General features: G+C 43.5%; 1 protein-coding gene across 1 annotated transcript in view; it reads right to left on the bottom strand.

Moving 5' to 3' along the window:
- Positions 1–805: 805 nt before the first annotated feature.
- Positions 806–12417, bottom strand: part of NEUROD4 (neuronal differentiation 4) — a 35700-nt gene continuing 24088 nt past the window's right edge. Inside the window, exon 2 of the mRNA XM_086964705.1 lies at positions 806–3838. Within this exon, the coding sequence (XP_086820831.1) occupies positions 2816–3829 (1014 nt within the window). The 5' untranslated portion in view covers positions 3830–3838 and the 3' untranslated portion in view covers positions 806–2815. The remainder of the gene's footprint in view (positions 3839–12417) is intronic.

Below are 12417 nucleotides of genomic sequence, written 5' to 3'. Positions count from 1 at the left end.
AATGTGCAGTCTTACCATGCTTCGTTTATTTAGACAATTTCCACCTGCGTTTTTCAAACTATATTTTTAGATGGTTTGTAAGTCTAACCTTTGGCATGTGTGACAACGCCTCATTTTTTTTATTTTATTGTATTGCTGAATTAAGAGTATATGACATCAAATGTTCTTTTTTTTTTTTTTTTAGCCCTGCCCCATGTGCATTTAATTGGATGTGTCCATTCTACACCAATGGGTCTGAGTGATCTGGTAACTCACCCTTAAACTCTTTCAATATTCTGCCATATTTTATTTGCTGTTTGTGGGAGGTGTGCAAGCCACAAGGAGCATCTTCTTGCTGAAGGCAGATCTACGGTGAACGGGGCCTGCTGTCTCGCCATTTTCTATGGACTTCATCAGTTCATGGGAGTGCAACATGTTTCAGGCTATTAAATCTGCACAGCACATGTTGGGAGGGAGCACCGAATAGCCACTGCAGCACTTTTTGGGGGATGAGCGGCTTACCTGGTGTTCAATATGGATGTATAACGTTACCACGCATACTTTTACCACGCATACCTTTACAACGCGGTATTTACAACGAATACCGTTACAACGCATAGCGCTTAGAGGTGCTGGATAGTGGTAAGTATAATTTTCTATTCCAACTCCAGTCCCCGTGGACACTAGGGAAGGTGTTGGATAGAAAATTAAACTTATTCCCTATCCTAGAGCGCCCCCCAGCGCAATGCGTTGTAATGGTATGCGTGGTAATGCCTGCGTTGTAATGGTAGTGTGTTGTAAAAACTTTGTTGTAAACGTTACATACCGTTCAATATGTGTCCCATGATAATAGGATAAAGCAAACACGAATTTGAAACTTAAATGAATGTTTATATAGAACTGCAGTTAAAACAAGCGGATGTCACTCGTGTGAAAGGGCAGTAGATGGATATTAAAAGCTAACTTTTTTTAAAGTGGTGAAAGTGTGTTATATAAATTAGACTATATATTTATGAATATGAATGAGACCATTTTGAATGAGAAATGCAGGCTATAGACGAATAGTGACCAAAATACATAGCCAAGTGAAGGCTAAAAATGACTCTTTTGGAAGCATCTTACATTATGATGGAGTGTGCAGTAGTAATCTAAGAAACCTGTGGTTATTTAAATTGTGGGGGAATTCATGGAGAATTGAGTAGAATATAGTTCATGTATATATGCAACTTCAAAAATTATTTGTCTCCGTATGATTAGGGGCTAACAAACTGAACACAATCGAATATTTGTACGAAAATAAAGTGTCTTGTAAAAGAGGCTAAAACTGGGGGAAGTAATTTAATATATATGGAATGTTTTGATTTGATGCGTAGTACATTAGTCTGTGAATTGAAGTGTCTCAGTAGTTAAGAACAAGTGCTTATCTCAATCTCAGATGTGGTGGGCTATCGATGAGTCAACGATTGCTAGTGACAGTATACAACATTGACACATAGTGTATGCGATCTAGTACAGTACTGAGTCTGGTAGTGCAGATATCACGGATGAGAGGGTCTATGTCGGCAGTGGTTAGTTGCGGTTCACGAGCAGAAGTGCCTAGGTTAATAAATTCTGCCCTTGCACAAATAGCTAGATTTCCTTCATATCTTTTCTTTCCGGAGTCTTTATTTTACATGAATACTTGTCAGGAGGTCAGCAGCAATATGCAAGCAAGGCAAATTGTTTGCACATGTAGGTAGAGTGACCTCTTGAGCTTGGATCTATTTTTAATGTAGATTGACAATTGTAGCAAAAATGTTAGCATACTCTATAAGTTGTGTTGTGTTGTTTTGTTTTAGTGTAGCAAAACATTTCAAAAAGGCTCAGCCTTTGGCCGCTGAGATCCGGTATGTAGCACTCACTGTAAGGGGTGGGGGCACTAGAATGAGGCTTGTCTTTCATTTTTAAACAATGTGACACCGCTCTCCGCTCACAAGATGTGTGTCTACAGAGGATAACCAGTGAGAAACTAACCAGTGCATGTGTGTGGGTGTACTTGTGCTTTTGCACTCTGAGTTTTCCACATGAACAGAGTTTTATTGTTGATTTGAGGCGCTCCCTCTTTGAGAGCCATCCACCCACAGGAGCAAGTGATCTTGAGCCTGTCCTCCCCAGTGGCTTTACACCCTTCTTTCCACACATCAAGGGTGGGTGCATGAGTGTATTTACCCCTGATTCAAAGGTGTGAATGTGAGAATCAGTTAATTTGATGATAACTGCATAACAAAATTATGTATCCACCATGCAATTTTTTTTTGCTCAAAACATCTGAGCACTTAAGGTGGTGTTAGATTTTAGTGACAATATCAATCAGTCCTAGAAAGTTCAAGGCATTCATATCAGAGTCTTTATGTCTTTCAATAGACTTGGGACAATCAGTATTGGTAATCTTCTGCTTGGGTGTTGCAGTTGCAGCTTTCGGGTCTATAGGCCATTGAGGATCGAATACCCACAGAAAGGTCTTCTAGGAAACCAGGACAAGGGAAGACCGTTCAGATTCTGAAGGTTTGGGTCCCTCATTCAAACCAAGGAGATAAAAGCTTCAAGATGACACTCCAACAGGTGGTTGTGATGAAGCCCCAGCAGCAGTGCATAAAGTCTTTAATGTTTGATTCTGGCAGTCCTTGATGGATGCAATGGGCTTTCCTTCGAGGTTATTAAGGAACTCATTGCTACATATGCTTCAATTACTCTTTCAGTGTTTTTTCAGTTAGGGTTGTATTGACAAACGAAGCTTTCTCAGAGTTTGCTCGTTGACGTTTCTTTGAGTTCTGGAGTGGACAGGAGGGAAGTTCTGCTACTCATTATATATAGCATGGGTCCCAACTACATGATGTGGATAGGTTTCATAGGTCATGTCTAGAGGGATCTCATACCGAGGCACTGAGGTCTGAAAGTGGGGCCCGTGTCCATGAACTCCACCCATGCCGACTGATGGATAATGGGCCATGAAGGCGTAGGATTTGTCTAGGTCCGGAGAACTCTCTTGCTTCAAGGAGAAGTTACCAGTGATGCTCAGTGGAGGGGTTAGAGGGCCATCATAAGGTGGGGTAGTGCAGTCTGAAGGGTGAGTGACAAAGGAAGGGTCCACTAGGCTTTTAAATGTGGGCGGCTTCAAATGCAGGAGATGGGATTCCATGCTTCCGTATGGAGGACTTGGAAGTCCAGGAGTCTGATAGCTAAAAGGATGTCCCGGATGGCCTGGAATGACTGCTTCACACATGTGTGTCTTCTCTTCTGGTTTTTCAAAAAACATTGTTTGAGATCCTAATTGCATGCAGCCAGCTACTAAATTGCTGGTAGGCTGTGACAGTCCTTTACATAGCATCTCAATAAAGCCTTTCTCTTCTGCCGTTTGTCCGCTTTCTAGTACCTCTGACAAGGCCCAGATGTAGTTCCTGGCAAGCCTCAATGTTTCAATCTTTGAGAGCTTCTGAGTCTTGGAATAACAAGGCATCACTCGTCGAAGATTCTCCAAAGCATCATTGAGCCCATGCATGCGTGAACGCTCTCTGGCGTTGGCCTTCACGCGACGCACTTTGAACCTCTCTATCCTTGCCTTTGTCATTTTCTTCTTCTTTGGTCCTCTTCTCTTGGGTTTTTCACCATCACCATCACCCTCTTCCTCTTCTTCCTCTTCCTCCTCCATGCTACCATGGTCTTCGGTGTTTATGGAGCTTAGCATGTCATAGGAAGAATGTTGGTGGTCCGACTCTGCCATGTCATCCTGGGAGCTCATTGTATCATCCATCCATGCCTGAACATTAACTAACTCGTCCATTTCTTTGGATTTTGCAAAGGTCTTGGTCATAGTGGAAACCTAGGAGAAAAGAATGAGAAAAATGTTTTAGTAAGTTATCCACTTAAAGAGCTTTGCACAAGACATGGAATGCAACTGTTTATCTTGGTCCATTTTATCCAGAAATGTTCAAGGGCAAGAATCGATATTGCACATAACCCCTGGACCACACTCATTTATCAGTGTGAATCATGTGGACACAGTGTATTCTGCCCATCCCATGTATTTTTACAAACCAGCATAGTAATCTAAAGAGCTCATGAGGGTTTGAGTTTCACAAGTAATGAAGTGGGCAGATTCGACTTAACTGATTCTCGTTTCCACAGTCCTATTCACTTTTGGTTTCATGGGTTACCCCGAAAGTCTGGGAAATTCGCAGGCATTTTTATCTCTACAATGAAAGTACAAGGAACATTGCCGCATCGCCTCCACATTCTTTGTCATTTTTAGACGAGGCGGCTGCATGACATCTAGTAGCAAATGGTGCTCTAGAGTGAGGTCTATCCCTCAGTGCGGTGATCTCATGTTGTTGCTACTTGCATGCTTCATCCAGTGCTTCCTATTATTTTAAGGACCTTTCAGAACATTCTATATCTTTGGCTCCAAAGAGTTCGGCTTCTTTTTCTTGTTCCTTGAAACAACCACAGGATTATAATTCTGATTTCTCTAACTACCACATTTAGTAATTGGACAGGATAGAAAGATCCATTAATTGATCAGAGGATTGGCTTGTTCTTTGAAAGAAGCGACTGGTGAGAGAAAATTTAAGTTTGTTTCACTTCTGTGTGAATAAAAGCATTAGTAGTGGCTGAATCTATACTGTGCTTTTCTTTTATTGTTAATGCGACATGAGGTGCATTTTAATATTACAGATCTTCATGTATGCCTCTCAGTTTGTCTAATTTTAGATTTTATGAATATTTACACTTTTATAGGACTTTTTAATGGAGAATTGTCAGCTTTTGAGAGCATATATGATAGCGGTAGCATTGTCCTAGAATCAGATATTTTGGTTGCCTTAGATATCTGGCTCGGTTTACTCTAGCTCTGCATAAATGGTCAGTAACTATGCTGGGTCTCCTCCCACTTAAGTTTCTTCTTATCTATGGTGTAAGTGCCTCATTGGTTACTGACTGGTTCTTAATAAAAGGGAAATGTACTCCTTCCTTTGCAAAGAGTGACTAATGTCTCACAAATACCAAGCAGGATACAGAAAACAACACTTGTCTGGAAGGAAACACTAGTAGGAAAGACCGACGTGCCGCTTCCTTGTGTCAGAGGTCATGCCTACTAATCTTTATCTTGCTTTCGAACCGAGCAAGAACAGGTGTCCATTCTGCACACGCCATCAACAAGGTTGCTTTCAAGATCTTTGGCGGCTCAGGTCTCTTTGCACAGTATGCTGGGAAGGGCTGGATCCACGCTAGATATTTAGGACAGCCACAACCAATAAACATTTATAGTGGGACTCTAAATAGTGTTCATTTACATAGTTCACTTTAACCTCAAATTCTGGCATGGATCTGGCCTTCCTGGACCTACTTCGGGCACCCTAGGCCTAGATGCAGTGACATGTGTCCTTGTGTTGGTGAATTATGTCGTCATGTGCTGCATACAGGAGTACCTTGGCATGGTCTGCACGTGGTACTCTTGCCAGTCATTTCTTCTTTTGTGCTAGTATTCACCACAACGTGAACACAAAGACACCTTTCTCAAGAACATGTTTTGTTGATGGGACATTTTTGATGACATTAATGCCCAGTGGCTTCTTTATGGTGATGTTTGACCTTTGCAAAACACTGTAAAAGTTAATGTGTCATCACTTGGTGTGAAACCCATGTCCTACATACTTTTATGGTTGGCGCAATAAGGAGAGCTGGACAATACATGGTGGATCCCACCACTGAAGCGAACAGATTCCCCTTTTCCTAATTTTTTGGTACACTGCAGTCATAAGTATGAGTCAATTTATTTATGATCGGTGCCTGCTGCCCTGACATATTTTTTCCGTAGTCTTATCGTATAGTGCAATGACATCCTAGACCTGTTCCTTATTCTTTACACACCATGTGCCCCCAGCTGCTTTAGGAAGGAGCCCTAATGATCAAATCACAGCGTGTCTCTGCGGATCAGCAGAGACCAGTAGGCCTAGCCGCAGGATGCGAGAGAAAGGTAGTGTTCCAATTTTTAAGCTCCTGGTTTGTTTTTTTCCCCCTCATCTTCGGTAACCTGAGCGTTATCCTTTCGTTGAACCTTGGTTACCTCTTTTGAATTATTAAAGCATTTGCGCTCACACAAACACAACCCAATCTGGGCCTCGTGTTAATCAGGACAGCAAATCCCATCGTCGACGCTTACGCAGTCCTCGCGGCTTAACGTGTAAGCTTCAGCCCTTACGTCAGTCGCCTCCGCTTCCTGCCACGTGACCCGCTGAGGCGCCTGCAGCCCCGCCCTCTCTGGGGCCAGCCGCCTCGTCACCTCAGCGAAGGAGCTGCTGTCGGTGTATTCGAGTGTGTTAGACCGAGGACAGCTTCTCTGCTGCCTGTTCTGGAGCAGCCAGGCATTCCGGAGAGGGGGTTGCTGCACTGCCTGCTCCGGCCCGTCAGCAGTTAACCCAGTGCAGAGCTGCTAAGGTTTCAGATTGCTATCTGTGACATTTTCATAATTTTAGTGTAATTATGAGTGACATTTCAAGAACTACGAGTGACACTTTCTACCGAGCAAAATCAAGCGATGAAGTGAAGGGAAAACAAATACCACAAATTACACCAATTTGAGCAACAAGAAGCTCTAAGGTCTTAAAAACTGGTGCAAAGCGCCAGAAATGGAAGGGCACTGAGTCATGTCATGGCCTCTCGTACAATAATAGGTTTTTCCTAACCTATGGGTTGGAAATGTATTTTGTCAGCAGCTTAAAGGAGTGTTCTATAACACATGGCAGCTGGGAACACGGTTTGAGCACATGAAATGGCTTGTCAACAGCAAGCAAGCCTTTGTTTTACGGCGGTGGGCGTCTGGACAGTGTTTTCGGTTAGAAGAGCAGACGGAACTTAATCAGCGTAGCGCTTCGAAGCTGACATCGCTTCTATGTGGCCCTTCTGTGGAACATAAACCCTGCGTGAAGGCTGTTAATAATGGTACACATCTTGACCTCTTAGCCTTCACAAGGATTTCTCATTCTGGTAGATATGGAGACCTATGCACAGGGGTAGAAAAGGGCGATAATATCTGCTCAAGATCACACAGTTTAGTTAAGTGAAGAGAGTGTGTGCATGTCTGTTAGGTAACCATTTGAATGGCTTCTCTGCCCTGGCTGTGTTCATAGTATAGAGCCCTGATATTGGACGTGGAGGTGAAAGAGATATTTAGAACAACAACAGATACTTAACCCAGATATTCCCATGTGCTTTAATGAAATACAAGCTTGCGGCAGAGGCTCACCTAACATTGCCAGCTTTTGCCCACACCATCCTCCTCCCAATCAGGAGAGTGTCAGGACTCCAGGGCCTCTCTTTGTCTACATGGGGGGGCCCTGCCCAACAGGAAGGATGTGTGAGGCCCCAACATGAACAGTTACACACAGATCCATCTCAGCTGCCTCAGTCTGACGTGGACTTGCACACAGACAGCCACCATTTTGCATCAGACTGAGGTCGCACCCCACAGTATTCTCATAGCATTATAGCCGACAGTTAGTACGGCTGTTAGGGAAGGCCGCACGCGCACATACCTGAGGAGCAATGGAGGTCTGACTTTACTAGTTACAAAGGCATGATATCCCTCTGAGAGCTGCGCCACGGCATAAATCAAACCCCTTATTCTGGGTTCACATGCAATGCTGTAACAGCCTGCCAGCAGCGGCTGCTAGTAGATCAGCCAGCCTGAGGAAGCAGCGTGCATATTCCACAGCGTGCTGCCAGCTGCCGCAACAGTTTAATTTATCAGTTGTAGGGCTGCGCTAGCGGCTTGAGTGAAAGCCGAGGTGCTTTGCCTATAATACTTGACAATGCATTTCAGTACAGTGATACAAAGCACCACACTGAAATGCGTTACTCTAACTCCTAATGCGTGGTACTTGGCAGGACAGCCTGTGATGATGCTGTAGTGGGCCTGACAGAATGCAGCCCAGAGTCAGCTTGTCATTAATGGAACAGGCTTGTGTTCCCAAAAGGCCCACTGCTGTTCTGCCTGCGCTGGTTCTGCCAGCTTCCCCCTGTGTTGCAGTCCAGAGAGTCGCATGCTGTCACAGGAAGCTGTGGGTCGCCTTCCCTGGAACTGTCATTGAAGGCTCTGACATGGAAAAGCCAGAGTGCATTCCATAAAAGCAGCTGCTTTGTGGGGCTGCGTAGACCTTCTGAGAAAAGAGTCCTAGAGAGCAGCAAGCAAGGCTGCCTGCTCAGGACTTTCCCGGCTGCAGTTCGATTGAGGAAACTGCAGTGGCACCTTGTTTACAGGTGCCCGATTTCATTCTCAGAGAAGAAGCTGCGGGACTGCCTACTCTAGTGTTTCCATGGTGTAGGTAGGAAGGAAGCTGCTGTACTGCCTGCGCTGTTCCTGCTGGTTTGCTGCCTGGGAGTGACTCCTTGCTGCGCTGCAGTCCTAGAGAGGAAGTCTTTCTGCAGCATGTTCTGGACTGCCCGGACCTTAGTGTCGGACAGGAAGTGGGATTATGCCCCTAGCTTTAAAGCTTTCATGAATACTTCAAGAGAAGTTGCTTTTGAACTGTCTCCTCTGGTTCTTCCATCCTGCAGTCTAGAGGCAGCTTCTGTGTCTCTCCAGAGTGTGCCCCAATGAGGAAACTGGTATGGGAAAAGGAAGGAGGAACAGTAGTGAGCGACATTACTACAGGGAGGGGGTATTGAGGGGGGGGGTTACATGGAGTCTTCTGGGGTCTTTAAAAGGGTCAGTTGGTGACATGATAGTTTTTAAAGGGTCTGTTTGGGCATCAACCTCGTTCCCGACAAAAAAAACAAAATGGCGAACTCCAGCCTTACCACCCCAGGCTAGCAAAACCCCATTGTGGTGAATTTCCAAATCAGCTTTTCCAACAAACATGTGACATTTTCAACAAACAAAAACAGCAATAAAAGTGGGACAGTGGAGACAAGAAAACGGGTAAGGAGGCAAAGTGGCAGGAGTAACCGGCTGAAGGCAGAGATACTAGCACACCTACTAGGACATGTGTGACCTGGTGTAGGGTGCAGGTAGGGTTGGAGGTTCAATGTCTCTGTGAGAAGAGTTCTTGCCATATCTAGATGAAGTAGTATTACCAAGACCTTTTTACTTTTACAAAATGCCTTTCATTTTGAGCCCTCACACTTCCAATTACTGCTGTAAGGCGTACAGGAATAATACGAGGGCATTGGTTTCCAGCTGTGGAGTGTATGTATTCGGCAAAGGTCTTGTGGTTCCGGCAGTGCCCATCCTTCTTGTTTCTCCCAGGACTTTTGAGTACTGAAGCACATGTCTCAGTACTCCACCTGCTGGGATCTATGTTTGCCCCATGGTCACAGTTGCAGATACTGAGGGACCTCTCGAGCTTGATAAACTGAGTGCCACTGAGTTGGTTATTCATATATATGTGGTGATCAACGCCTGGGTATACCCGAGGGTGACTGCATTCTTTATAAGTAGATGTTGGGTTTCATTATATTTTGTTGTCACACATAGGCAGGTATTCAACAACTTCCTAGAGTTATCCTGTTGTGAGATTCGGAGCTTTAGTCATCATTTAGCTTTGCTAAATCTTTTTTTCCAAATTCCTCGAAATAGTATCTCTTCCTTGGTTGACATTCACTTTGAAAGTGTTAGAATAAAATGAGTTTAATCTTCTAAAAGTATAGAATCGACTACATAACAGCGTACTCAGTATCTACCAGGCCAACATCGTTATGTGCCAGGCTGGCACCGCCGTGAGAAACGCACACCGATCTCTGCTCTGGATCCAGCAGGCATCCAATACTAAATTGGTTGGATGAAGTCCCCAAATTTTCCTACATTCCAGTCCAGTTTTTCTATGACTATTTCGGCGTTCATTCTTTGCTGGTAATGTAACACTTCTGGAGAATGGTGTGTAATCTGCAGATTGCATCCTTGTCTCGGTGGCACAACTCGTTTGGTTAATGTGCTTGCGGTTGATATCGAAACCTTTGGTCACAGGAGTGAACTATGAGGTAGCTCAGTGCATAAGAACATTTATGGCAGTTATTGATGAGTAGCAAGTGATCCCAAAAGGATAGCTTGCTGAGGTTATGCGCATGATGCAGAATGCACGTCTGTCAAAGGTTGCAGTTCCTGCATTTCTCAGGCTAGTGAAAGAACTAAGGGGTTGGGAAGTTGTAACAGCTGTTATTAAGGGTCGAAATGGCAAGCTGGGTTCAGATGAGTCGTATCCCAATGATTGTTAAATATAACTTATATTAGAACATTGGAATGTGGAGCACTCCATTGAATAAAATGGAGTGCTCCGAGCTTCTACGGCCGGTAAAAGCCCACAAAGCAAGATGTTGTTTTAAAGTGGCCTCTCGGAGCCCGAGGGGATTTAAACAAAGCAACATTCCAATGTTGTTTTACATAGGCCTCTCGGAGCCCCAGGGGATGTAAACCCCGTCGGAATCCAGAGAGGCCTTTGTTTTATTTGTTAGAACATTCTGCCCTCTAGTGGCAGAATTGTCTAATAGCCTAATAGCCCTTCATAGCTGGGTTATACCAGCTATTAAAGTCCCGCTCCTTTGTTAAAGGCCCGAGCCGAGGAGCTGGCCTTTAATAGCAGGTATAGCCCCCTGGCTATGAGGCTATAATAAGGCATGAGAGAGAGACTATTACATTCTGCAGCAGTGTCCACTCAGGCCTCGCCGACATTACTGTCGTAAGAAGGCTTTTTGCTTCCCCACTCGTTGACGCACCGTTACAACAGGGTTCCTGGCTATCTAACTGTCTGGAATTCACCATACATTCATATCTGCAGAACAATACTCCTGAAATGCCGAATTTCACACAGACCTTGTAGAATTTGGTCTTGACCTGCATTAGTCTACCAAGGACTGACTAGAGGTAAACAGTTGCTTAGTTGTGATCAACAGGTTGATCAGCACACTGGAGCAGGACTACTTTGTGATGTATTTAATCGAGTGGAGGTCTGCACATTCCGATATTTCTAAACTGGGGACTTTTTGGAGAAGGGTGAGTTCAGCAGAAGCAAAACTTTCTTGTGGAGACCCCTGTCTTTTTCATGTACAGAGCTTTGCATGGTCCGGGGCAACCAAAGAGCAATCGTGCTTGTTCCTTAGCACTATCATATTTAGCGTGTATTGTTTTTTTGTATTTTAGTCATAAGGTGTTTTTCAGTGTAACAATTTTAGTTATGGCAATGCAGCCAATAAAGTTTTGATACTTGTAAAAAAGAAGCAACATTTTAAGTCCACTATTTATAGGTTAATGCCATCATTAAATGCTTTCATTTTATGTTACAGTCTTATTCGATCCAATATTGCTAAATTAGAAAAATGTCACTTTTTCGCTGGTAAACATTTTTATCATCTGCTCTGTGTCAGCAGATTTGCTGAAGGAGCTGCCATTATGATCTCATAATTAGCATGTTGGTCTTAAAAAATTCATATGCTACTAAACTATATTTATTATCCCTGCATCTAACACAGAATCCGTTTATTTATTATTGCTCAGAGGAGTCATTTATTGTAAAAGTGGTTATATTTTAACAGTTTCATACTAAATTATTCGTAAAAATGACCTGAAGCAGACCTTTACTGATTGTAGGGCTATCGAAACACTAGCGCATAGCATTAGTTGTTAGAATGATTTCATCCTATATATTATTCTTTTCCAAGGCAGAAGTAAAATATCTGAGGGTAAATATCCTTTGGATTTCAGATGCTGAGTCGAAGATCATCTGCATAAAAGGGCATAAAATATGTTCTCTTTTTGTATCTTGGCCCCCACACTGTACTGTTCTTATCGCATATCTGTCAAGTACCTCTGCTCTACAACTCGTTCCATCCCTAGAGCAGTCATGATCTTTAAAAGGGAATGTCCCCTCTTAGTGCCACTCATAAGAGATATTGGGCAAGCATAGACACCATCTGTTTGGGACAATGATCAAGATTCTGGTACTTTCAGATGGCACATCTCATCATCAGAATTTGGCCCAGAGCAAAAGAAAAGCAGAGAACTGAGAGAGGAGGGAAAGCGCGATAGTCGAAGAGTGGCAAATGGAGAGAGCAAGGATGCAAAACAACTTACAAGATAGAAATAGAGATGAGAAGTATATGATAAGTGTATGATAATATAGAAAGGTATGAGTTGGAAGTGCCAATGTTTTGTTCAGAAGCTTGAAGCCCGTGGCCAGTGATATCAAAGATCGGGTGCAGAATACTAAGCCTGCAAAGTCTTGATTCAACCCCATTCCTCTTTAATTCCCCACCAGACACCTCCTGCCTCTTCATCTCACTTTTGCAGGTACTTCTCCTCTGTTTTTCCCTTTTCCCACTGTTTTTTCATCGTTCACCTTCTTTCCCTTTTTTATATATTTCTATTTCTTGCCTGGTACACAGATTGTTGAGGAAAAATAAACGCCAGTCCCC

The sequence above is a fragment of the Lissotriton vulgaris genome, chromosome 1_1 (assembly GCF_964263255.1).
Source record: "Lissotriton vulgaris chromosome 1_1, aLisVul1.2, whole genome shotgun sequence".
Taxonomy (NCBI): domain Eukaryota; kingdom Metazoa; phylum Chordata; class Amphibia; order Caudata; family Salamandridae; genus Lissotriton; species Lissotriton vulgaris.
The sequence above is the reverse complement of the archived record's forward strand: the minus strand, read 5'-3'. Positions and strand labels throughout refer to the sequence as shown.